Source organism: Camelus ferus, chromosome 33, assembly GCF_009834535.1.
Source record: "Camelus ferus isolate YT-003-E chromosome 33, BCGSAC_Cfer_1.0, whole genome shotgun sequence".
NCBI classification, from domain to species: domain Eukaryota; kingdom Metazoa; phylum Chordata; class Mammalia; order Artiodactyla; family Camelidae; genus Camelus; species Camelus ferus.
The window spans coordinates 6,390,493-6,413,584 of NC_045728.1; the positions used below are offsets into that span (position 1 = coordinate 6,390,493).

Here is a 23,092-nt window from a genome sequence, read left to right on the forward strand (position 1 = left end):
GGATGGAAATGAGTTAGAACAATTTCCTAACATGCATCTGAATTTCTCTGTGAGTATTTCAGAGTCCTTAATACCAACAGCACAAAAGCTGCTGTTTGCTTTGACGCAGTTATTTCATGCAGTCCCTGGAAAAATCACGCCAAGGACTGATAGTGGTTTTCAGAGTGATTTTCATTTATTTAATTGAAACCAGGCTAAAGAAGTGGGAAAACTGACTGTAAAGAAAGGAATAGTGAATATTAAACTTACGGAAAATCTGGAGTGCGTGGTTTTCTTAGTAAGTCTGAGCCATCTGCCTTTCAAACGGTGATGGCTTCCAGTCACGGAAAACGTCTTTGTGAGGGCACCCCTATTTACAGAACAAATCTGGATTCCCCAGGAGTAGTGAGTTTGTCATAACTGAGAAGAGTAAATGTTTTTGTAGAGCTGTGACCCATGGACAGCTCCAAGATACGCACGGGAGGGCTGAATTCCTGGGGGCAGGCTGCAGAATGCTCTCAGCATTGGAGGTAATAAAAAGCTGTTCCATGCAAGCTCCATCCGTACTAAACTTAAACTGAGAGAAATTGAGACCGAGTTAGTGTATTCAGATAGTGCAAATGATGCATTGCTTTTTTTCCCCCGATGTCCTAGGTTCATTCTTATAAACCATTTTATTGCAATGCAAGTAGCTACAAACAGAATAAAGATGCATAGGGAAAGTGGGTTTTGATGAGAGACTGGATTAAGAAGGATTTATCTTGACAGAACGGGAAAAACTGTGCTTCACAGTTCTCCCTAATGTTTTTAGAACAGCTTGCTTGTCTTGTAGTCTCCTGGAAGCATCGATTTCTGGAAAAGGGTGCCGTGGCTTAGCCCCAGCCCCCAGCTGTGCACCTCTAACCCAGCCACCTTCTGAGATAAGAAGTTCCTGCTCCTCTGGGACCTGGGATGAGCTGCCACCAACCACCATGTTGCAGATGTTTTAGTTTTTAAATTTCCTTTGGGAAAGAGAGTTCAAATTTGCATGCATGTATTTATCCCTCTACTTACGCACTTAATTTTTTTTCAGTTCTTGGTGACTTCGGTTCATCAACAAAGCACGTTATTACCGCCGAAGAAAAAAGTACTGGTTTCATTGGCTGCAAGGTACCAGATAGTAACCCCAAAGCTGAGGTGCGCTACAAGATCCGGGGAAAGTGGCTGAGGCACTCCACAGGTGAGACTGCTCACGAAAAGCCCGTGGCGCCCACGAAACAATGTCAGTAAGCTCCGTGTGCTGGGGACTGTGGACAAAAACGCATAAGCTGGATTATCGCTCCTCTCGGGACTCAGGTGCAGATGAGAACAAGTGGTTACAGTATAGAAAGGGAACATCAGTGTAGAAGTGATCCGAGTCCCACCCCCCAGGGCTCACACCTTCAGCCCATTGAGGAATCTGCTCAGAAACCATTTCCTTTGAGAAGCTCACCCTCAGGCTCCATCTAAAATAATAAGCCGTGTTGCTTTCTGTCCCCTTTACGCAGCTTCGCTTTTTCCCTCGCGGTATATTTTTGTCTTTTTATTTGCTTGTTTGTCATTTTCCCCTTTCTCTGCCTCCCCATCCCTGCACTGGAACATCGGCTGCGTGAGTCCAGAGCTTTCTTTGTCTGCTACCTCATCACTGTAGCACTCGTTCCCCTGGCCACATTGGCAGGAAATAGGCTCTCAGGACATATATTTGAGAAGAAATGAATGAAGATGTGAATGCATACGGGGTGATCAGTGCTGTAGGCCGAGATCTGCCCAGGATGGTGGCTGTGGTCGGTGTGTCTCGGTCCAAATGTGCCTCTTGTGTTTTGATGTTCTCAGTGAGTGATCTGTGGTCAGAGGCTCTAATGGGTTTGATCTTCTTACTTCTAGTACCATTCACTTTTCTTTTTTCCCTGCCTTGACTTTCCTATTCTTTCATTTAATGAATTTTCCCCAATTTGCTGCTCATGTCACGCCTAAATTTAAAGTCTAATGATCAACCTCTGTTAGTTTTAACTGGTGTCCTTCATAAAGAGAAAGACCTAACTGCATGCCCTTCCTTCCTCAGAGAATTACTTAATCCTGCCTTCGGGAAATCTGCAGATTTTGAATGTATCCCTAGAGGACAAGGGGTCCTATAAATGTGCAGCTTTTAATCCTGTCACACATGAATTAAAAGTTGAACCCATTGGCCAAAAGCTCCTTGTGAGTCGTAAGTATTTGGGGGAATAACGGTCACTCAGAGGAGTCCTCGGAAGCACTCCTCATAGAAAGTTGGGACATGAGAGTTCATTTTTCTTTTAGACCCTGCTTGCTTATCATGAGAAAGTCTTATAAAAGATTACAGGCATAAATAAATGCATTATAGAATAACACTGTACACGTTTTAAAAATATAATGACTTTTTTGAAGAGAATTTTGGTCAAGGTGACAGAGTGGAATACATGTGGGGAACTTTGCCCTTGGCTCAAATAAAAAGAAAATATAGAGAAGATAGAACTTTGTATCAGTGGTAATCAAACTGATGGCTAACTGTGAATTGTGAAAAAATATGTGTCTGTTCCCTTTCAGATGTGATAAGTCATAGCTGGTTGTTAACTTATGCTGTTTGAGTTGAGGTATCAGCAGAAGTCAGAAGCGCAGTGAAGTCGGAGTCCTTGTCCTTGTGGGAAATTCGACATTTCCAAACTGCTAATTTTGAAGTAGCCCTAAGGGATCACCGCATCTTTCCATTTTAATTCTCAACTGAAAATGAGTTTAGTTACCAGCTAGGATCTCGTAGTGTAAAGAAGAATAAATGGGAAGATGGGAAACTTTACAGCTTTGTTAAGGAAGATGTTGGAAAGGGAATATTTAGTAGTCATAATGATTTTTTTTTGTTCTCCCTTCTTTTTCCAGGCCCTTCTTCAGATGGCTTTCACATCCTTCACCCCACCCTTCCACAGGCATTAGCTGTCCTGTCTCACAGCCCTGTGACCCTGGAGTGTGTGGTGAGTGGCATCCCAGCTTCTCAGGTGCACTGGCTGAAGGACGGCCAGGATGCTGAGCTGGGAGGCAGCTGGAGAAGGCTGTATGCTCATCTTGCCACAAACAGCATTGACCCAGCGGACTCCGGCAACTACTCCTGCGTGGTGGGGAACAGGTCTGGAGAGGTCAAACATGTGACCTACATGGTGAACGTACTTGGTAAGGTGTTACTTGTTTAACTCTTCCTCAAGCCTGGCTATTTTTCTGGTCTAACATGTTTGAATGGAAATCTGTTTGTGAATGGAGCAGGGACTATCTAGAAATAGCTGCCCCAGAAGCCAGAACAAGCTTCATTTTTCTAAAGGACAGCTGAATTGCGCAGTACTTCTGGGGGACACAGAGCATTTCAGCTGAGATGTTTTGGGGAACCTCACCCCTCACCTGGTTACACAGTACAGATCCTTGTCCTTCTTTCTCAGTGACGAGGAGAGAGACAGGATTTACAGGATGGAAGATTCTGGGCTGTGTCAGTGTGCAGTATCCAGTAGTGATAACTGAGAGTGCCAGCTAGAAAACGTCATCTCGGAAAGAAATCAGTTTCTTTTCCTTTTCCCTTTGGAATGCTTTCACCTTCTTTTAGCTGGCTTGTGAAATTTGCGTTATTTTCACCCACGTTTCTGTGTTACTCTCTAGATAAAGCTATTCTTTTCTTCCCTTCTGGCTACTTATCTCACTATCATGTGTAACAGCAGAAAATGTTTTCTTTTATCAAAACAGCTTTTCATGAAAATGAGAAAAACATAGGTAGCAAGTAGTTTTGTAGTAAATATAATTTTTGTAAACCTTCAGGCTACTGTTTATTCACAACAGTAGCCTGACACAGGTTACACTGGAATTAATGTGTGTACAGGCAAGTGGGCTTTAAAGTTTCATGATCATTAGGGCTAGATTCATATGCAAAATCTCTTAATTTGGGCATGTGTTACAAGTGCCAGTACGTGATTTACTTTGTCCGGGTAAAAAGTGATTTGCTGGAGATACTAAAGGAAGATTTTTGCCTGGTTTACATAGCATACACCTGGCCTCAACACAGAACTGACCATCAAAAGAACAAAACTTGCAAATAAGCGTTCTTCTGTTTTGGCTCTTGCTGAGTGGGAAGTCCAGGGAAACGATTACTTTATTTCAGACAGATCACCTGAAACAAATGCTCAGGGAAGCCTGAGATTAGAAACGATGCTTGTGTGTATGTGTGTGTGTATTTGTTGTGTTGTGTTGGGAGTTAAGTGCATGGAGAGGTCTATACAAAGAGGCTATAACGTATTAGTAACATATGGTTTACCCTACTGGAGGAAAGTTAATACATTTCTAATTTTTTCTTGATGACCACCGAGGATGGGAGAGTGTAAGTAAACAATGCAATTTAGTTTCAACTAGTTATCGGTAGAGAGGAGGTCTTATATGACTCATGCAACAGTTTAAAAAGTACATCTTGAGGGCTAGAATTTAATTGATACGTTTTGTTTTCAGAACATGCTTCAATTTCTAAAGGACTGCACGATCAGACCGTGTCTCTGGGTGCCACGGTGCAATTTACCTGTGAGGTTCATGGGAACCCAGCCCCCAACCGTACCTGGTTTCACAATGCACAGCCCATTCGTCCGTCCCCACGGCATCGAACTGCGGGAAATGGATTGAAAATCAGTGATGTTACCACCGGAAGATTCCGGGCTGTATCAGTGTGTAGCAGACAATGGGATTGGATTTATGCAGTCTACTGGGAGACTTGAAATTGAAAAAGGTAGGCTTTTAGGTTAGGTAATCAGGAAATTTTACTTTACAGATGGGCTTTTGTTGTGGTTAAAATTAAATCATTTTTATTAAAAGGAAATAATCCTGTCACCATAACAGAAGTGTGTTCGCTTTCCATGTTCGTTTCTAATTGCAGGCAGGCATTTCCATGAAGAAACAGCCTTATTTAATCACACTCATTAAAATTTTTTTAAAAATATTTTTTGCCAGATACCATGTAGTTTAAAAAAGGTATAATTTCTAAAGGTAAATGGTGAAAGTCTCACTCTTATCCCACAGCCAGCCAGATTTCTCTTTTGAACTAGTTTTATCAGTTTCTTGAATATCCTTGTATGCACGTGCATAATCAGTCGCATGTACCATGTGAGTGTGTGTGTGCATTTAATAACATCTGGGGTTTTTTATTTATTTATTTTTTTTTTACAGAAGTAGTGGTAGCATTCATGTAAATTACCTTGAATTTTGCCTTTAAAAATTACCTTGAATTTTTCATATATCATTTAACATGTATCTTGGACATTAAAGAGTATTTTCATTTCTTTTTAAAAATGCCTGCTCAGTCTTCCATTGTATAGTTATGATGATTTGACTAGTACCTCATTGATGGCTAGTTCTTATCCTTTGCTGCTATAAGGAGTCTATAATAAATGTCCTTCTACATAGATTATTTTGTGTGACATTATTATTATTATTACATGACATTATTTGCATTATTACATGTATGAATATCTGTAAAATAAATTCCTAGAAGTGCACTTGCTGAATAAAAGCATATATGCCTTGGTAATTTTGATAGATACCATTGCTCTCCAGAATTGTTAACCAGTTCATTCTCCCACCAGTAGCGTGTAACTGCCTGTTTCCTCATACCCTCACCAAACAGTTGTCAAAATTTCTGTTTAATCTTTGCCAATCTGATAGGTTTTTAAAAAGCACACCTTTTGATCTGTACTTTTCTTATTATTACGAGTGAAGTTGGGCATCTTATCGTGTGTTTATGAGCTGTTTGAATTTGCTTTCCTGTGTATTGCCTGTTCATTGTCTTCTACCCATTTTAAATTAGGTTGTTGGTCTTTTTTCTTATTTATACAAGTTCTTTAACTATTAAGGAAATTAACCTTTTGTTTATGAGTTATAAATATTTCAAATTTCAAAGAATCTGTGTGATACAGACCAGTTCTCTGAACTTGATGCAATTAATTTAGAAGGTAATAATACAAAGTAATTTTAACTGGCATGTATTTAGAAATTTAAAATTATTCTTCTCCATAGCTGGGTCAAAAAATCGTAAGGGAAATTTAAAATGCTTTCCATGATAATGAATGTCAAAATCAAATTGTGTGAGGTATGAGAAAATGGAACATAAAAAGAATTTATAGCCTTAAATGCTTATAAAAGAAAGCTAGTAAAACTGAAAATTAGTGAACTAAGTAAAATAAGAGAATAGACTTACAGAAAACAAAGAAAGCTGATAATAAAGATATAGGCAGAAATCAGTTAGAAAATTAAGATAAAATAGAGTCAGTAAAGATAAAGTTTGACTAAGGAGTTATTCCAGTAATACATCAGGAAATATAAAGTATCATTCATTCCATTTATTGAATAAAGGAGAAAAACAATATGGTTATCTCAGTAGAAGCAGAAAAAACATTTGACATAATCCAGTATTCACGTTAGACACTCTTAGATAAACAGAAATAGAAGGGAACTTTTTTTTTAATTGAAGTGTAGTCGGTTTACAATGTTGAGTAAATTTCTGGTGTACAGCATAGTTATGCATATATATTCTTTTTCATATTCTTTCTCACTATAGGCTATTACAAGATATTGAATATTGTTAAGAAGGGAGCTTTCTTAACTCGATAAAGATTATCTAACAAAAACTTACAGGAAACATTACTTTTAATGGTGAAAAGTTAGAAGTATTCCCTTTAAAATCTCTCTCAGTTGTCATCACAGTGGAGATTCTAACCAGCACAGAATAACAAGAAAAAGAAATAAAATATGTAAGGATAAGAAAGAAAGAAAGAAACCCAACTGTTATTTACAGCTGCTATGATTGTCTACATAGAGAATCCTCAATAGTTTTTTTGGCAAATTATTAGAAATAATAAGAGCATTTAGCAAAGGTGGCTGGATGAAGGCCAGTAAGCAAGAATCAGTTGCTGTTCTGTATACCAGTGTACTAGCCAGGCTTCTCCAGAGAAACAGAGCCAATAGGATACATAGAGGAGATTTATTATAGCAAGTGGCTCGCTCGCACGGTTATGGAGGCCAAGTCTGCTGTCTGCAAACTGGAGCTGGAGGAAAGCGACGATGCAGATCAGTTGCGGGGAAGGGGAGCTGACTGCTGAAGGCTCGACCAAAGTGTGAAAGCCAGAGATCCTGGAGCACTGATGTCTGCTGTCCTAGGCGTGAAATGGATGGCTCAGCTCAGGCATAGAGAGAGGATTCACTCTTCCTCTACATTTGTGTTCTCTTGAGGCGCTCAGCAGATTGGATGGTGCCCACCCACTCTGGAGGGGGCCGTCTGCTGTACTCAGTTTACCAATTCAAATGCTAATTTTTTCTGGAAGCACCCTCACAGACACACCCAGTTTTCTGGGCATCCCTTAGCCCAGTCGAGCTGCTGTGTAAAATTAACAATTATAACCAGCAACAGACAGAAAGTGTAATTTAAAAGTCACCTTTTTGGGCAGAGGGGTTAGCTCAAGTGGTAGAGTACATGCTTAGCGTGCACAAGGTCCTATGTTCAATCCCCAGCACCTCTGTCGAAAAACTAACTAAATAAATAAACCTAAATACCTTCCTCCTGCAATAAATAAATAAATAATTTTTTTTAAATCACCTTTTTATATTAGCAACATTAAAAGACCCAGGTTTATAGAAAGATGAAACGGTTCAAGGATATCAAAATTCAGTATTATATAATTGTCAGGTCTTTCCAGAAACTTTCTGTAGATCTATGCAGTTCCAGTTAAATCCTACCAGTGTTTTGAGGACTTTGACAGACTGATCCTAAAATTTATATGGATGATCAAAGGCCCAGTGATAGCTCAGTTACTCTGAAAGAAAAAGAATAAGAATGTGGGAGACTTGCTTTACCAGATATTAGCGCATACCCGATAATGTGTAGTAATTAAGAAAGTGTTTTATCACTGGTACAGGAACAGACGAATATTAGATCTGAGACCACCAAAAAGACATTTACCCAAAAGGACTTGACCTAAGGGGCATTGTCGATCACCAAGGGGGAGGATATCCATTTTGAGTTTTGATATGCAATACTTGGTTATCAAAATGGAGAAAAAGAAGAAATCAAATTTCTAACTCACATTGTACACAAAGACACGTTTCCATTGGATTAAAGACCTGTCTATGAAAGGCAAAATGGCAACGTTTTTGTAGAAAATATAGGAGAATATCTATATGATCTGGGTAAACGTTTTTAGCAAGATATTTTAGGCTAACTTTTAAGAAAAGATTGGAATGACTACATTAAAGTTAAACCGTCCTCGTTGTGAAAAGATACCATTAAAAATGAAATGAAAAGCAATGAACTGAGAGAAGATACTTAGTAACATATGTAACTAATGAAAGAACAGTACCTAGTGTGTATAGAGAACTCTGAACCATTGCAAAAAAGATAAAGAACCCAACAGAAAAATGGACAAAAGACATTTCACAGAAGAGGAAAAATGAGTGGCATACAAACACATGAAAAGATGTTCAGCCTCATGACTACTGAGGGAAATGCAGGTTACGACCCGTGAGATAGCATTTTACACTTACTAGACTGGTTATCAGATTTCTGAATTTTTGCCAAGTGTTGGCTGATTTTGTCAAACATAAGAAGTAGAGCTGGAGAAGGAGAAAGACATGCTAGAGAAGATGTCATTTGTAATCAGTATCCTATTGTGAGATCTCTTAAAAATATACCCCCCTCCCCACCCCTGCCAAATTCCTGGGACCAAAAGGAAGGAGTTGGTGCCACTTTCATTTAGAAATAAAACTTTTTTCATGTGTATGGTCAGAAATATGTTTACCAACTATAATTCAGAACAGATTCTTCTCTCAATATTTTTATAATCAGATTTTACCACCCCCCTCCCCCCGCCAGTATCGACTATTTTTTTAAAGGACTACTATTTAGTTTTATATTCCTTTACACCTTTTTCGTGTTAAAATCTGAGGTTTTGGCTTCGCATGTTCTGTATTTACAGTGGTCAGATGTGCTGAGGAGACCTATTGGAAAGCTCCCTGTACATTCCTTTATATACATTCCTTTCTTTCTGAAGGACAGGCAACCTATGTCAGAAGTGTCCAGGAGCCCACAACTATGAAAAATCCTTTTTTTTTATTGACTTGGGAAAGTTGAGAAGCAAATTAACAAGGAGGGAGATATCTTTGTTCTAATCATTACTGTTAGTACTGCATCACTCCTTGCTCATAACATTGTAAACAGTGTTATTTCAGTGAATGGACGTGTTCACCACACTGCTCTGCGTGTAAAGCACTGTTTAGAAACACACGTATAAAAGGTGTTTCCGGGGGGAGGAAGGAGCTAGTTGTAGAGAGCATGCTTAGCATGCACGAGGGTCCTGGGTTCAATCCCCAGCACCTCTATTAAAATAAATAAATAAAATGAATCTCATTACCTCCCCACCAAAAACAGACAGACAGACAAACAAAAAACAAAACCAAAAGAAGATGTTTCTAAGAGAGCTGCCTGTGCACGACATTGAGAACATTTATGCCACTGGATGAAGTTATTTTGCATGGTAGGTACTACAATGTTCTTAATTTTTTGTATGTGAATTACTTTTTTTAATAGACAGTGGACTCAAGCCAGTTATAACTGCAGAGCCAGCAAGTGCAGAGGTGGCCGATGGCGACTCTGTGACTTTGTCCTGCAATGCCAGCGGACTGCCAGTTCCAGCCATTCGTTGGTATGACAGGCGTGGATTGCTAACCGGCCATCCGTCTCGAGTTCTTAGATCTGAATCCCGAAAATCCCACTTATTAAGACCTGGGGGTTCTGATCTGGAGCCTGTCTACTTCATCACGTCCCTGCGGGGCTCAAGCTCTCTCTACATTCAGGCTATGACTCGGGAACAGGCCGGGAAGTACACCTGCGAAGCTGCAAACGAACATGGCACTGCCCAGGCGGAAGCCATCCTCACAGTCGGTGAGTTTCCATTAGAGGTTCTTCTCGGGTGGATGGTTTCCTTTGACAGTAGGGGACAAAGTGATTTGAAGTATATCTTAATGAATCCAGCAGTCTCTAAATATATACGTTCTTACCAACAGCAGTGAAGTGTAGGACTGCCTTTTTTGGCCTTAACGCGAACCCGACGAATCTTGGTCTCCGCTTCTGATATGTGTGTTAAGCTTGTAGTTGTCCTGCAGAGAGCTGTCATTTGGGAGAAAGCCCAAAGTCTGACCTCTTTGGGACATGAATACTTCTGGTTTTCTAAACTCCTGAAAATGACATTGCAGACATTTTTCAGGTGGGCGCTTGGTAAGTATAGCGTTCAGAGTCTGAAAGGCTGGCTGTCATTGGGAATAGAGCGTCACCGTACTGTCAAACAGTACCCATCTGTATATTTGCCTTAATCTTATTCAAACTTATTTTTCTAATGGAATGTATAATATTCTTTATATTTTGCTGATTTTAGGTGGTGATGACTTAATTTGAAGTACTGGTATTAGAATATCAATATTACTCAAATTAATTCAAATTTGACTTAATTTAAATTCAAACCTTCTATCAGTGGGCATTAGTGAAGGCACCCTCCTCATACGGCTGATGTGAGAATTCAAAGAGTTAATACCTGTAAAGTGCTTAGAATGGGGTCTGGTAGTAGAAAGCCTTCAGTAAATACCAAGGATTAGGTTCTAATTATTACTATCTAATTATTATTTAACTATAATTATCCCTTGTGGTGGTGTTTAGGGAAGGAAGAAATAGTTGCTAATTTTAGTAAACCTTAAGAATCCTCAAATAAAGAAGGTAGTTAAGTGTTGCATACGTTTATACACCTCTGTGGACGTGTACATGTACGTGTGTGTGCGTGTGTTGATCTGTTCTGCCGAGCCAAAATAGGAATGGCTCTGCTCAACAGTGTTAGCTCTAAGACAGGTGTAATGCGGGCGCTGCTTGAGTAGCATTTGGCTGGTGTGATTATTTTATGTAAATAGAGGGTAGAGGGAGGCTTGGACATCATAGTCATAGCTGAAGGGACGAGAGAAATATCTAGTTGTCCAACTGCCTCACTTTAAATATGAGAAATCTGAAGCCCTAAGCTAACTTGTTTAGATTACATCTTTTTAGATCTTTAAGTTCCTCCCCACCCCCAGGATTTTATGTCTTGATAAATACCATTTTTGTAATGTATAGTAACCCCATGAGCTGCATCCTACCTGAGTGGTCCTTTTGTTGCCTTTTTTACATGCGCTATAATAATTATTAAAGTCTAGCTGAGTCTATTAAAGCTCAGAATAGCATGTAACAACCCACTTCTTCCCATAGGAATCTGAGCCTTATTAAATTCTAGCACACTGACAGCCTTTACTTTGTTTATTGTGAAGGGGGGAGTAAGCAAGACTGCTCCCTCCTCCACCTTTTTTTTTTTTTCCTTTCCAGAGACCTTGGGTTTTTGAGGTCCTGAATGTACAAATATTTGTAGAGCGAGTTGTAACTCTTCGAAACTATAACGGGAGTTGGCCTGGGGTCCTAAATAGTTTGGGGGTGGGGTTGCTGGTTTGAGTGGTCACAGTGGGAACAACTTTGGCAGATCTGGTTCTGTTCCCTGTTTAATTGGTCTCAACACAGAGTCGTTAATTCATGGCTATTGCCCTAGTTACAGTACTTAGAAAGCCAGAGTTTCATCCAGTTCAAAAAACATTCTACCTCAGGGGCAGAGGGATAAATTAGGAGTTTGGGATTAACAGATATACACTGCTATCTATAAAATAGACAAACAACAAGGACCTACTGAATAGTACAGGGAGCTATATTCAATGTCTCGTAATAACCTATAGTGGAAAAGAATCTGAAAAAGAAAATATATGTATAACCGAGTTACTTTGCTGTACACCTGAAACTAACACATCATTGTAAATCAACTACACTTCAGTAAAACAAACAAACAAGCAAGCAAAAATACTACCTTTAAAAAAGGTAGATGTCCTGACCATTTCACAGAGTTGTTTTGAAAATAAATTAAGGTCCTGGATGTGAAGAAACTTTGGAAAAGGCTGTGAAGGCCTTGTAACTGATAATCTGGTATCTTGTGAGTGCTCACTTTATACATCACGGGGAATTGTAGAGGAAAATTGAATCTCCTTTTTAATAAAAGTGGTGGAAACATCTCATTGCAACCCGAATAACACAGGTGGAATTCTGATACTTCTGCAGCAGACTCAGGCTGTAGCATAAGATTTTTCTCATGCTTCTGTATAAACTGAGGCATGTGGTATTCAGACTCTTCCACAGCCAGATACCACTTCCCAGTGGTAACCTGCCCAGAGGATCCACGAAACACGATAAAAAGGTCCTTCTCCGCTGCCCTAAGCCGCGGCTAATTACCTCCACTTGCTCGAGTCCATCTCTGCATTCGCTGGCTCCCGGTCACACCCTTCACATCCAGCCCACATTCTGACTCACTGGGTAAACACGGCTGTTCCAGGAGCAATATTTGGAAGTTGTCTCAGTGAACCTAATTAGTTTTCTTCTTTATTATTTTCCCACTAGCGTCTTGTTTTCTTTGATGGAGGATGCTTCTGGGACACCTTCTCTCTCTCTTAAACAAACAGAGAACTGACCTTCCACTGTTAGTCCTGTTTTTCTGTTGGTTCTCTACTGAGCTGGAGTCATTCTCCCAAAAACACTCCCACCTTTTACCAGGAATCTGACCTCATTGTGGAAAAGAAACTCAGCCGTTGTTTCCTCTGCTCCCTTCCTCCACGAAAGTAGTCAGAAATAGGAGGCTTGTCATTGCCAGCATTAGTTGCGCTTTGGAGAAACCAGGCTGTCAGTCCTCGGGTTTTATTGTGCCGGCAGGGTGTTTGTTTTCATAAATTGCTCTCTCGTTTTTTCGCAGCCGCACCACTAACATTCTGCCAGCTGTTGTCACTTAATCTCGCAGAACCTGGATTTCTTCCTCTGTAATGTGGGGTGTTACTATCTACCTGAGAAGGTTGTTTTGAGAATGAAATGAGATGATGTTTGATAAATGTCTGGCACAATGCTTGGCACACAATACATACTCAGAAATTCTTTTTGGATACAGGCGACCTATTTATTTTTTCAGTACAAATGAATTATTTTTACCTCCCTCTATATATTCTGTGTGCTTTGTAGTGAGTAGAAAGGCCATCTGCTTGTTTGTTCGTTCTTTCTTTCTTTCTTTATTATTTTTTATTGAAGTGTAGTCAATTTACAATGTGTCAATTTCTGGTGTACAGCATAATAGTTCAGTCATACATACACACAGATATATTCCTTTTCAGATTCTTTTTCATTGTAGGTTACTATAAGATATTGAATATAGTTCCCTGTGCACTACAGTATAAACTTGTTCTTTATCTATTTTATATTTAGTAGTTAGTATCTGCAAACCTTGAACTCCCCGTTTATTCTTCCCCCACTGGTAACCATAAGTTTGTTTTCTATGGCTGTGAGTCTGTTTCTGTTTTGTAAATAAGTTCGTTTGTCTTTTCTTTTTTAAATTCCACATATAAGTGACATCATATGGTATTCTTCTTTCTTTCTGACTTTCTTCACTTAGAATGACGATCTCCAGGTCCATCCATGTTGCTGCAAATGGCATTCTTTTATTCTTTTTTATGGCTGGGTAGTATTCCATTGTGAAAATAAACAACAGCTTCTTCAGTCATCTTTATTTGTTTTTATTCAAGTACAGTCAGTTATGACACACCAGTCTCCGGATACAGCACAATGTCCCAGTCATACATGTACATACATTGTCTTGTCCTTCTTTCAAGTGGCATTTTCTTAAGCCAAGCTTCAGCTCTATCCAGAAAGAGGGCTTGTTTGGAAATAAGTAACTTCTTCCTTTTTCTTTGCTAGTCTTGCTTCATTTCTTTCCTTTTCTTGACTATGGTGTGTCTTCCATGTGGAAGGTAGGTGTTGTAGTCACCTACTTACCTACTGCATAGCTACCCCCGAAGATTAACAACTTGAAGCATCAGCTCCTGTATTTCCTTACAGGTCTGTGGGTTAAGTCGCTGCAGCCAGGCCACTCTGCCAGCCCTGCTTGGGGTCTCTTAGGTGGCAATACTAAAGCAGGAGCACCGGGCCTTCTTAAGGTTTAAGCCTGGAAGAGCCCAGCGTCTCCATTGGCTAAAGTGAGTCACAGGGCTAGCCCCCGGATTCAGCGTGGGAGGGGACTGCCCAAGGGTGTGACTACTGAGGTGTCTTTGGAGGCTAGCTACCCAGGAGCTGGTAGCCTAACTCATGACCTTTTCTTTACTATTTATTTCACTTTGTTTCCAAAGGAAGGCATTACTCATTATGTTTCATTTACCAACTAGAGTTAAAGCTCCGCATTCTCCAACTTAAAATCTTCTGAGGTTACACTAGTGAGTTGTTGTTGTAAAGAGGGAATGCTGGTGCAGAGCAGGGGGAACAGCGTCCTTTAAGCTGCTAAACTACTGTGTCACATAGCTGATTTTTCATACAGCTGATTTGCTCCTTCGTGACTAAGAGATTCCTAGTAGAGGTTAGATGTTTCCATGAATTATGAATTGAAATGTTACCAGTTTTAACTTCCAGGGCTCAAATTGTACTGACAGTATCAATGTGGGCAATTAGGTCACTGTATAGGAGATGCTGAAAGAATGAACTTCTTCAAGCTCTCTCCTCTCTTTTTCTTCCTCCCTTTCTTCACAGTTCCTTTTAAAACAAATCCAAAAGCTGAAGTAGTCACCCCTTCCAATCCCACTCAGAGTGATAAAAGTGATGGTTCTGAAACTGGATTATTGAGCTCATTTCTGGTGAAGGAACATTCCAGTGCTGTGGAATCATCATCAGAGAAAAATGCCAGTGGTACCTCTGTCCCCGACGCCCCCATCATTCTGAGCCCCCCTCAGACCCACACTCCAGATACGTACAACCTGGTCTGGAGGGCGGGGAAGGATGGCGGGCTGCCCATCAACGCCTATTTTGTGAAGTATCGAAAGGTAATGTCTTCTCATTTATCATCTTTTTCTTCTCACACCTTGACATCGTGTGTACAACACGTGCTTATTATCTCTTGCATTTGTGGAGTGCCTGGAAAGAGAACAAGAGTGTCCCAGGATGATGAGTCTGGGAGAGAGACCCCAGCAATCATGCTGGATTTACCAAGCTTATAAAAGCAGTAAGAATGAATTATAAATAATTTCCCTTAAATTGGGTTTCTAAGAGCCCAGTAACTTTTCGACATTTTTAATCAAACGTTTGAAACCCTCCGGTGTAAAGCTCTATAAACCACTTTTTTAAAAGTAAGTCCTTCCCGTTCTGAGATAGCAGATGCGGATTACTTGGCAAAAAAGCAGTTTCTTATTAGAAACAACTGTTTGAACAAAGTCATCCTTTATAATCTCCGAAAAATGTTTTCATTTCAAGTTGCCTTCGTAACTGTATTAAAATCTTACATTGTCTGGTCCTTTATTTTGGTAAACCTTGATCATCTCAGCTGATTTTTTTCAGACAATGTTTTTCATCCAGAGGCTTGTATTAAAGCAAAGTGGAAAAAAATCTCCTCCCTTTGTTTAATGAGACTAATAAATGAAATGAGAGAAGATGCACTCATATTTAAAATAATTTTCTTTCTCCAAGACACTTTGGTGTCCACCATTTAATAGTAATATTTTTAATATTTGCAAAAATTAACATGGTGATATTTGACAGTTTATTCACTGTAACCTGATGATTCTGGTGTTCTGTCCACATGGAAACTTCCACATAATGTTGTCTCTTGGTTCCATTAACCAAGACACAACAGACTGGATCTCTTTTTAATTTATTTCCTCCAACTCATACTGAACAGTGTCAAGACATGAAGAGTGCTGGAAATATATAATGCGTAGTTGCAACATTTATACGCACATAAACATACATAGCAGATACTCTGATTTATCATATTATATATTACATATTGTCATTAATACATGTTACTGTATACTTCTTTAACTCCCCCATCAGCCAAGTAAGAATGGAGTATTGTTTCCATTACAAGAAAAGGAAACAAACTGGGGAATCAAATAATTTGCTTGAGGCCATAAGTTGAGAGTCTTTCCACAGGGAGAATTCCTGAGTTCCTGCTCCGGGTCTCCTTATGTGTCTTAATGTGCAGAGAGAATGTGTCTCCTTCACTTTTGATGGTGAATCACTTCCCAAAATGCATCTGGAATTGGATGACTTCTAATTTGCATTCTATTTGAATAGAAGGATTTTCTCCCCTTTATATCCTTTTTTTTTTTTTTAAGGCCTTGTTTTCTCTTGAGCAGCTAGAAGATGGTGTTGGCGTGGTGGGAAGCTGGCATACAGTTCGAGTCCCGGGAAGTGAAAATGAGCTCCATTTAACAGAACTGGAGCCGTCTAGTCTCTATGAAGTTTTGATGGTGGCAAGGAGTGCAGCTGGCGAAGGACAACCTGCCATGCTTACCTTCCGAACCAGCAAAGGTGCGTATGACCCTCCTTAAGAGGAAGGAGTTGGCTGTCTTGGTGTCACTTTAATAATAAGTATCCTTTTGGGGAGTACAGATTCTTACATATAAATTTACTAAGTAAGTCTATTATTATAAGCCCTTTGGGGGCCACATTTGGATGGTTGTCTTCTGTTCCATACACTATTTCACAGATGTTTTTGAGCGCTTATGAGAGGTAAGGCATTAGGATAGGGGAGACAGGGAAAACAAAAATGATCAATACAAGAGCCAACTTAATGGGGCTTCTCCTTTGCTAAGAAAGGTGAGACATATACATAAATACCAACTCAAGGCAGAATTTCAGTTCAGCTGGTATTTACCCAATGCCTTCTCTGTGCCTGGCAGTAAACAAAATAGACAATACTCCTTGTGCTTATGGAGCTTACATTCCAGTTGGGAGAGACTTATACCAGAGTTATAAGAACATTAGGAGGTGCTGGGTGTTAATAAGAGAGACAAATTAGGGGATGAGTATAGGAGGAATATGGGCAGCAGTTGGCTCAGTTTAAGCAGAACTTCAAGGAGGTGTGTGGAAAGCCGTGTGGATATCTGGGGAAAGAACATCCCAGCAGCGAGGACAGCAAGTGCAAAGGCCCTGCGGTGGGGTGTACTTAGTGCACCCTAGAGCACTGGGGCCACAGTGATGGAAACAAAGTAAGTGGATAAGGGGGAGTGTTTAACGAGATAGCAGAGAGGCCAAAGCACGCAGCACCTTGTCCACCCTGTGAGGACACTGACTTTGGCCCTGAGTGAGCTGGGAGCATTGGAGGGTTTTGAGCAGAGCTGTGACACGGTCTGCTATATGTTTCAGTGGGACGAGCTGGCTGTAGGGTAAGGATAGACTGTAGCTTGGCCATAAATGAACAAGAAGACTTCAGTGAGCAGAGATGAGAATTGGATAGAAGAGGAATTTTATATGGTTCAGTATTAAAAAGAGGTATGATGACTGAGAAGAAATTGTCTATTGACTTTTGAAAAAGACCATTTCACCTCATTCCTGAGTCTGGCCAGAAAAATGATGAATATTTCTTATTTGAAATGTACTTTGAGGTAATTTCCATAAGGAGTCCTTCGTTGTTTATGGAGTCTGACCTCCAAATACTGAATAATAAGCATGTAGTTTGGTTCTAAAATAATCACCCAATTTCACTTTTTGCCTCTTGAAATTTTAAAATGTAACAGGACGGTTTTCCCATGAAGAAACTTCACAGATGCTTTTTAATAATGAATTTTGTGTTTTAGAATTAAGCAATATGTACAGTAAAAAGACAAATGGACAAAGAGTTGGAAACTTCTGCTCTAGTGATTTAGCTTTTTCCACTTGTTTTTTCTGTGTGTAAATGAAAGCTAGCCTGGTGAAGAAAGACACACTGTAATCATAGGTGCTAGAAAAAGACAAAGTAATTTTTAAGTTAATTCCTCAGATTAGCTCAGTAATTACAATGTAAGTTTTAAATTTAGACACTGTAACAGACAAGTTCATATACTCATATCTCTGTACCTGTTTCATACTTGCATTTCATAGTATCTTTTCTTACTTTACACATACACAGAAGCTTAAGTTACAGTATATGTTTTTTACCCTTTCTAGAGAAAACAGCATCATCAAAAAACACCCAGGCCTCCTCTCCACCCGTGGGCATCCCTAAGCGCCCTGTAGTTTCAGAGGTGGCGGACAACGTGGGCGTGGTCCTCACGGATTCCTCGAGGCACAGTGGAGGTAAAGAGAAGGCTCTTCATTGATTCATTTTGTTTGCTTTCAAATGTAACTGACCTGTTTCAGATTAGTTGGGGGATTAAGCGGGGGGGGGGGTGTTTGTACCTCAGATTATGTTTTACCATATAGCTCTTTTAGGTCCAATTTCAAGCATTTAAAAAAAAAAAAAAAAAGTCCTGTATTCAAATAGTGACCCAGTATCATGACTGGTATTTAAAGTAATAAATCCAGATTCAAAATGTTATGGTACTAAGTTTTTATAACTCACAAAAAGGATTTTTCTGTTTCTTCTCTGGCAAGGAAACCAAATTTATTTATTTACTTATTTCCTTTTTTTTTCTTTCTTTTTTTCTATATATATATATATTTTATTGAAGTATAATTAGTTTACAATGTTGTGTCAGTTTCTATATTTGAACTCTGAAAGTCTTTTTTTTTAGTAACTTGTCAAAATGTATGCTGGTCCCTATAGTGAGATTTAGTTTGTTTATTGGGCAGTTACATGTCATCCTCAGCTTTATTGGTACATCTTGTCAGTGTTACTGTTTTTAGATGTCACAGTAACATTTTCAAAAGACTCCACTTTAGCATTTAAATGGCACACCTAACAATTCTACCCGGCGCAACATAATATGCGCTTTGTGACTGTGCTCACAGTTGTTGGGGCATCGAGGGAAGGCTTAAAATTTCACTGCTGAGCGCTAAGAATTTTCAAGCTTCTCCTCCTGTTTTTATAGTCTTCCATGAATTGGTCTCAGACAAAGGCAAGTAATAACATTTGAACAACCCTCTGCTTCTTCAGGATCTTGACCTGTTTTGCTTGAGTCCTTTCGCCTCTGAGGACCACTTCAGCTGCCTTGAGCAGATTAAGTATATGAGTGTCAACTTGATATGAATAAAACTGACGTCTGCAAAACGAAACCCTTATACCTTGACACCCTGTGGTAGACACTGCACTAAATGCTGGAGCAGGAGAGAGAAAATAAACCTTGCCTTTTATAGGTTTGCAGTGTAGTGGATGCTCTAGGCAAAGAAACAGTAACAACACAGTGGGGAAGACAGGCAGGTTAACCCATGACAATGACTTTGATCCCTTATACCTGAGATTCTACCCTTGGTGTGGTGGGATCGCGAGAGAAATATCTAAATCACTGACTTGTTGTGAGAGAGGCCCAGTGAGATGAGAGGCTCCCTAAGCTAAGCCTCAGAGACAAGAATGTTAGAGCCGGATGAAGACACAGGGAAAGTGGTTCTAGGCAGAGACGGATGAATGACACATCCTATTTTATTTAGAGACTTAGAGACTAGAGGTGTTAGTGTTTGACTGTGCTGTGCGGAATGATGCTACTGTGAGGAGGACAGGAGGGTGCCTGGTATGATGTCCTTAAAAATTTAGTCTTCTCCTGAAAGCTATAAAGAAGCCTGAAAGATTTGAGAGATGGGAAAGGAGAAGTGAAGAAGGGTGAGGCTTAAAAATAAAAATAGTGACAGTGTGCATGGAAAAGGGGGACACAGATGACAGAGTAAGGGAGTTGAATCCACGTGGAATCAGAGGCAGAAATATAGTGACTTGGGCTGGGGACACTGGGGACTATTTACAAAGATGGGTAATAAGGATTTTTAGGTCAAGGCTGGGAATTAGGTTCTGGAAATCGTGAGTTTGGAGTTCTCCAAGCAGACATAACCATAGAGAAGGGACTTATTTATCTTCACAACAGCCCTGTGGGGAAGGTAGCAGAACTACTTTACAGATCAGGAAACTGAGACTCAAGAAAGTTATGCATCTCGCCTAAGGTCATCCGGAAACGGGGGTGCTACAGTTCACATTTGATTTTTTTTAAATTCCAAGTACAGTGTTCTTCCTTTTATTCCTTAACAGTCTTGTGCTATTGATAATAGGCTTCTCTGTAGAGATTTTCCCCTAATAACTTTCTTTTTCTGTTTGATCTGTGGTGTCCTTTGATGAGTTTTAACCTCTCGTGAATCAGCAAAGGAAGTTATTTGATTGTCTAGCATTGAAAGAGCTTCACTAACACTTCTATTCGTTCTGTTTCCATTGCTTTCTAACTTGAAAGGAATACAGTAAGTATCATGCAAAGTTGCCTGCTTTGACTATATTCCTATTTTTTTTATCCATTAAGCAGTTTGTTTTGAAAATGCCAGTTTTCTCCATGCAGGTATCATCTGCAACATTATTTTGTTCTTCCGTGTTTGTGTTCGGGTTGAAGAGGTGTTGAGACAGAGGGGTGTTGCTTGAGGCTCAGCACAGGCTGGAGAAAGACGGGGCTCCCTGAGTAATTCACCAAAGTAGTGTAACTGTGGCCCAGAGTTGGTCCTTCCTGTTCCAGCCCTAGAAACTCGATGGTTAGCCAGCCGAAAGACAGTCAGGTCTCTTGAGAACCAGCTCACTCTTACACAGTCCACAGGTGACTGAAGTAAAGAATGGCAGCTGACTGCTTCGCGATGTAACTGTCATGCAGGCCAGATTGCTTCTATCAGCATCCTTTCCTCCAGTGGGAAGCCAGTTATAGCCACAAGATTGCTGGGCCTGCAGGAACGGTTAGGGACATGGTTTCAACGGCTATGAACTTGCTCCTGCTGTTTCCGCCTGCTTCAGAATCTAGACCATCTCATTTGTGGACTAGGACGTCCCCTCCCCTTGGCAGGGCTAACTGAACATGACCAGACATTAGCTCTCTGACCCCTTTTCCCTACAATTTCATGGATCATATGTTTGCCAACAGCACTTGTCTTTATTTGCCTGCGTCTCCTGTCTTCCTACTTTCATCCTGAGCAGCGTTCTTTCCTCCCATTTTTATCAGTATTGATTTTATTGGTTAAATTTTATCTCCATTTACTGCTTGCAGTCTGTTTTTCAGAGTAGCGTTCCTGTATTCTTGAGGTATAAGATAAGATACAATAGTAATGGCTGTTAATAATATGTAACATCACCTTTAGATTGTTTGCTGAATGTGTTTTCTGTAGCTTGGATCATTAAAGAAAAACATTTAAATAACACATAATCTTGAAAATTTGCTATAAATGATAACCACTATTAGACTTGTAGCACCAAATAATAATTACTTATACACTGTTTTAGCCATGAATCCAAAATAGGACAGTAACAATTATCCTACTCATTAACTTTCAGTTTTTCGAAGCTAATTATCAAATTTATGAATTATCTCCCTTTTCCTTCCTTCTGTTTCGTGTATTTCGCAATTTCATTGCCCACTAGCTTTTCAGAGAGGACAGGAAGATAGTCATAATATTGTTAACTCTGGCAAGAAGTCTGGTGAAGAAGGTTTAATACAATCACGTTTGGGATTGATCCCTTTCAGTTTGAGTTATTCTTGTCTCTGATACCATGGATTATCCAACGTTCCCGTTTTCAGTTCCAGAGGCACCAGATCGGCCTACCGTCTCCACGGCGTCAGAGACCTCCGTGTACGTCACCTGGATTCCCAGGGCGAATGGGGGGTCTCCCATCACAGCCTTCAAGGTCGAGTACAAACGCATGAGGACAAGCGATTGGCTGGTGGCAGCTGAAGATATCCCCCCTTCCAAACTTTCTGTGGAGGTTCGCAGCTTAGAGCCAGGTAGTGATATTCAAACATTTCCCTTTAAACCATCAGTGCTGGCTTGGGTGCATATTTTTAATAATCTTATATGCTTCTAATTGTTAAAGTAATCTGAGCTTATTACATAAAAAATTGAAAATAGAGACGAGATTATCACCTGAAACCCATCCATCCAGAGACAGCCCTTGTTTACATTTTGGTGTATTTACTTCTAGCCTTTTCTCTCTCGCTTTTTTTTTTTTTAAACTTTTCTTTTTCTTTTTTTTGTTTGTTTTGGGGGAGGTAATTAGTTTATTTGTTTATTTTGATGAGGGTGCTGGGGACTGAACCCAGGACCTTGTGCATGCTAGGCATGCACTCTACCACTAAGCTGGGCCCTCCCCACTGTTTTTTCTCTTTTTAATGCAAATAGGGATCACGCCATACTGTTTTGTGATCCCATTTTCCCTGTATTTTGTCATGTGCATTTTCCAATATCATTAATAATTCTCTGAAAACTCAGTTTTTAATAACTCTGTATCTGCCATGTAAGTACACTGTGATTTACTTAACCCATTTTTTTTTTATTTCTGGGCTTTAGATTATTTCTAATTGCAAATAAGCAGAAACAGTGTTGTGGTGACAACTTTGTGTGCATGTGTGTGTGTGTGTGTGTGTGTGTTTTGCTATGAGTATTTTAAGAGGAAAATTGCTTGTTATTTGACTAAAATTGATCTGACGCTGAATCTCAGCATGGTTAGACCCAGTGCTTAGTTTTAGGGACTGGGACAACACTTACCACTTCTTTGTTACTTAAATTCAACAGCAGGGGAACTCCTCCAGCCCCCAGTACCTTGAGTCTGTATGAAAGAAATTAAACCGTAAGAGAGAAAAGCAGTGATCACAAATCAACCTTCATTACTTTTTTTTTTTTTTTTGTTAGGTTTCATGACCAGTTTTGTGTATGGACTTTTAAATGCACTTTAGTAGCAAATGCCTGTGTCTGTCTAAACAGGTAACATGAGTCCAGGAACACGCAGGTCTAGCTGGGAGAAGGTGGCAGTTTTAAATGTAGGCGAAGCTGAGTAACATTTCACAGACAGAAGACACTGTCTTCAGAAGCCCAGGGGTTATTTTTGAGCCATTAGGAAACTTGCTTTAGGAGTCTGACTTATTCTTTAGATTCAGATGTTCAGAAACTCACAATCCTTAGAATTTTTTTTTTTAATTTCTTAATAGCTAATCCAAACAGATACCTTCTGTTGTAGTTTAAATCTGCTCCCTCTTATCCTAGTATTAGTAGAAGCAGAGTGACTCTGCTTTGACC

General features: G+C 39.8%; 1 protein-coding gene across 1 annotated transcript in view; it reads left to right on the plus strand.

Annotated features, from left to right (window-relative positions):
• CDON (cell adhesion associated, oncogene regulated) overlaps positions 1-23,092 on the plus strand; it is an 87,565-nt gene that overhangs the window by 34,359 nt on the left and 30,114 nt on the right. Inside the window, 10 exon segments of the mRNA XM_032472719.1 lie at positions 1,052-1,198; positions 2,060-2,203; positions 2,890-3,177; positions 4,489-4,676; positions 4,678-4,759; positions 9,605-9,958; positions 14,687-14,976; positions 16,288-16,462; positions 18,080-18,208; positions 21,601-21,804. Of these exon segments, the coding sequence (XP_032328610.1) occupies positions 1,052-1,198; positions 2,060-2,203; positions 2,890-3,177; positions 4,489-4,676; positions 4,678-4,759; positions 9,605-9,958; positions 14,687-14,976; positions 16,288-16,462; positions 18,080-18,208; positions 21,601-21,804 (2,001 nt within the window).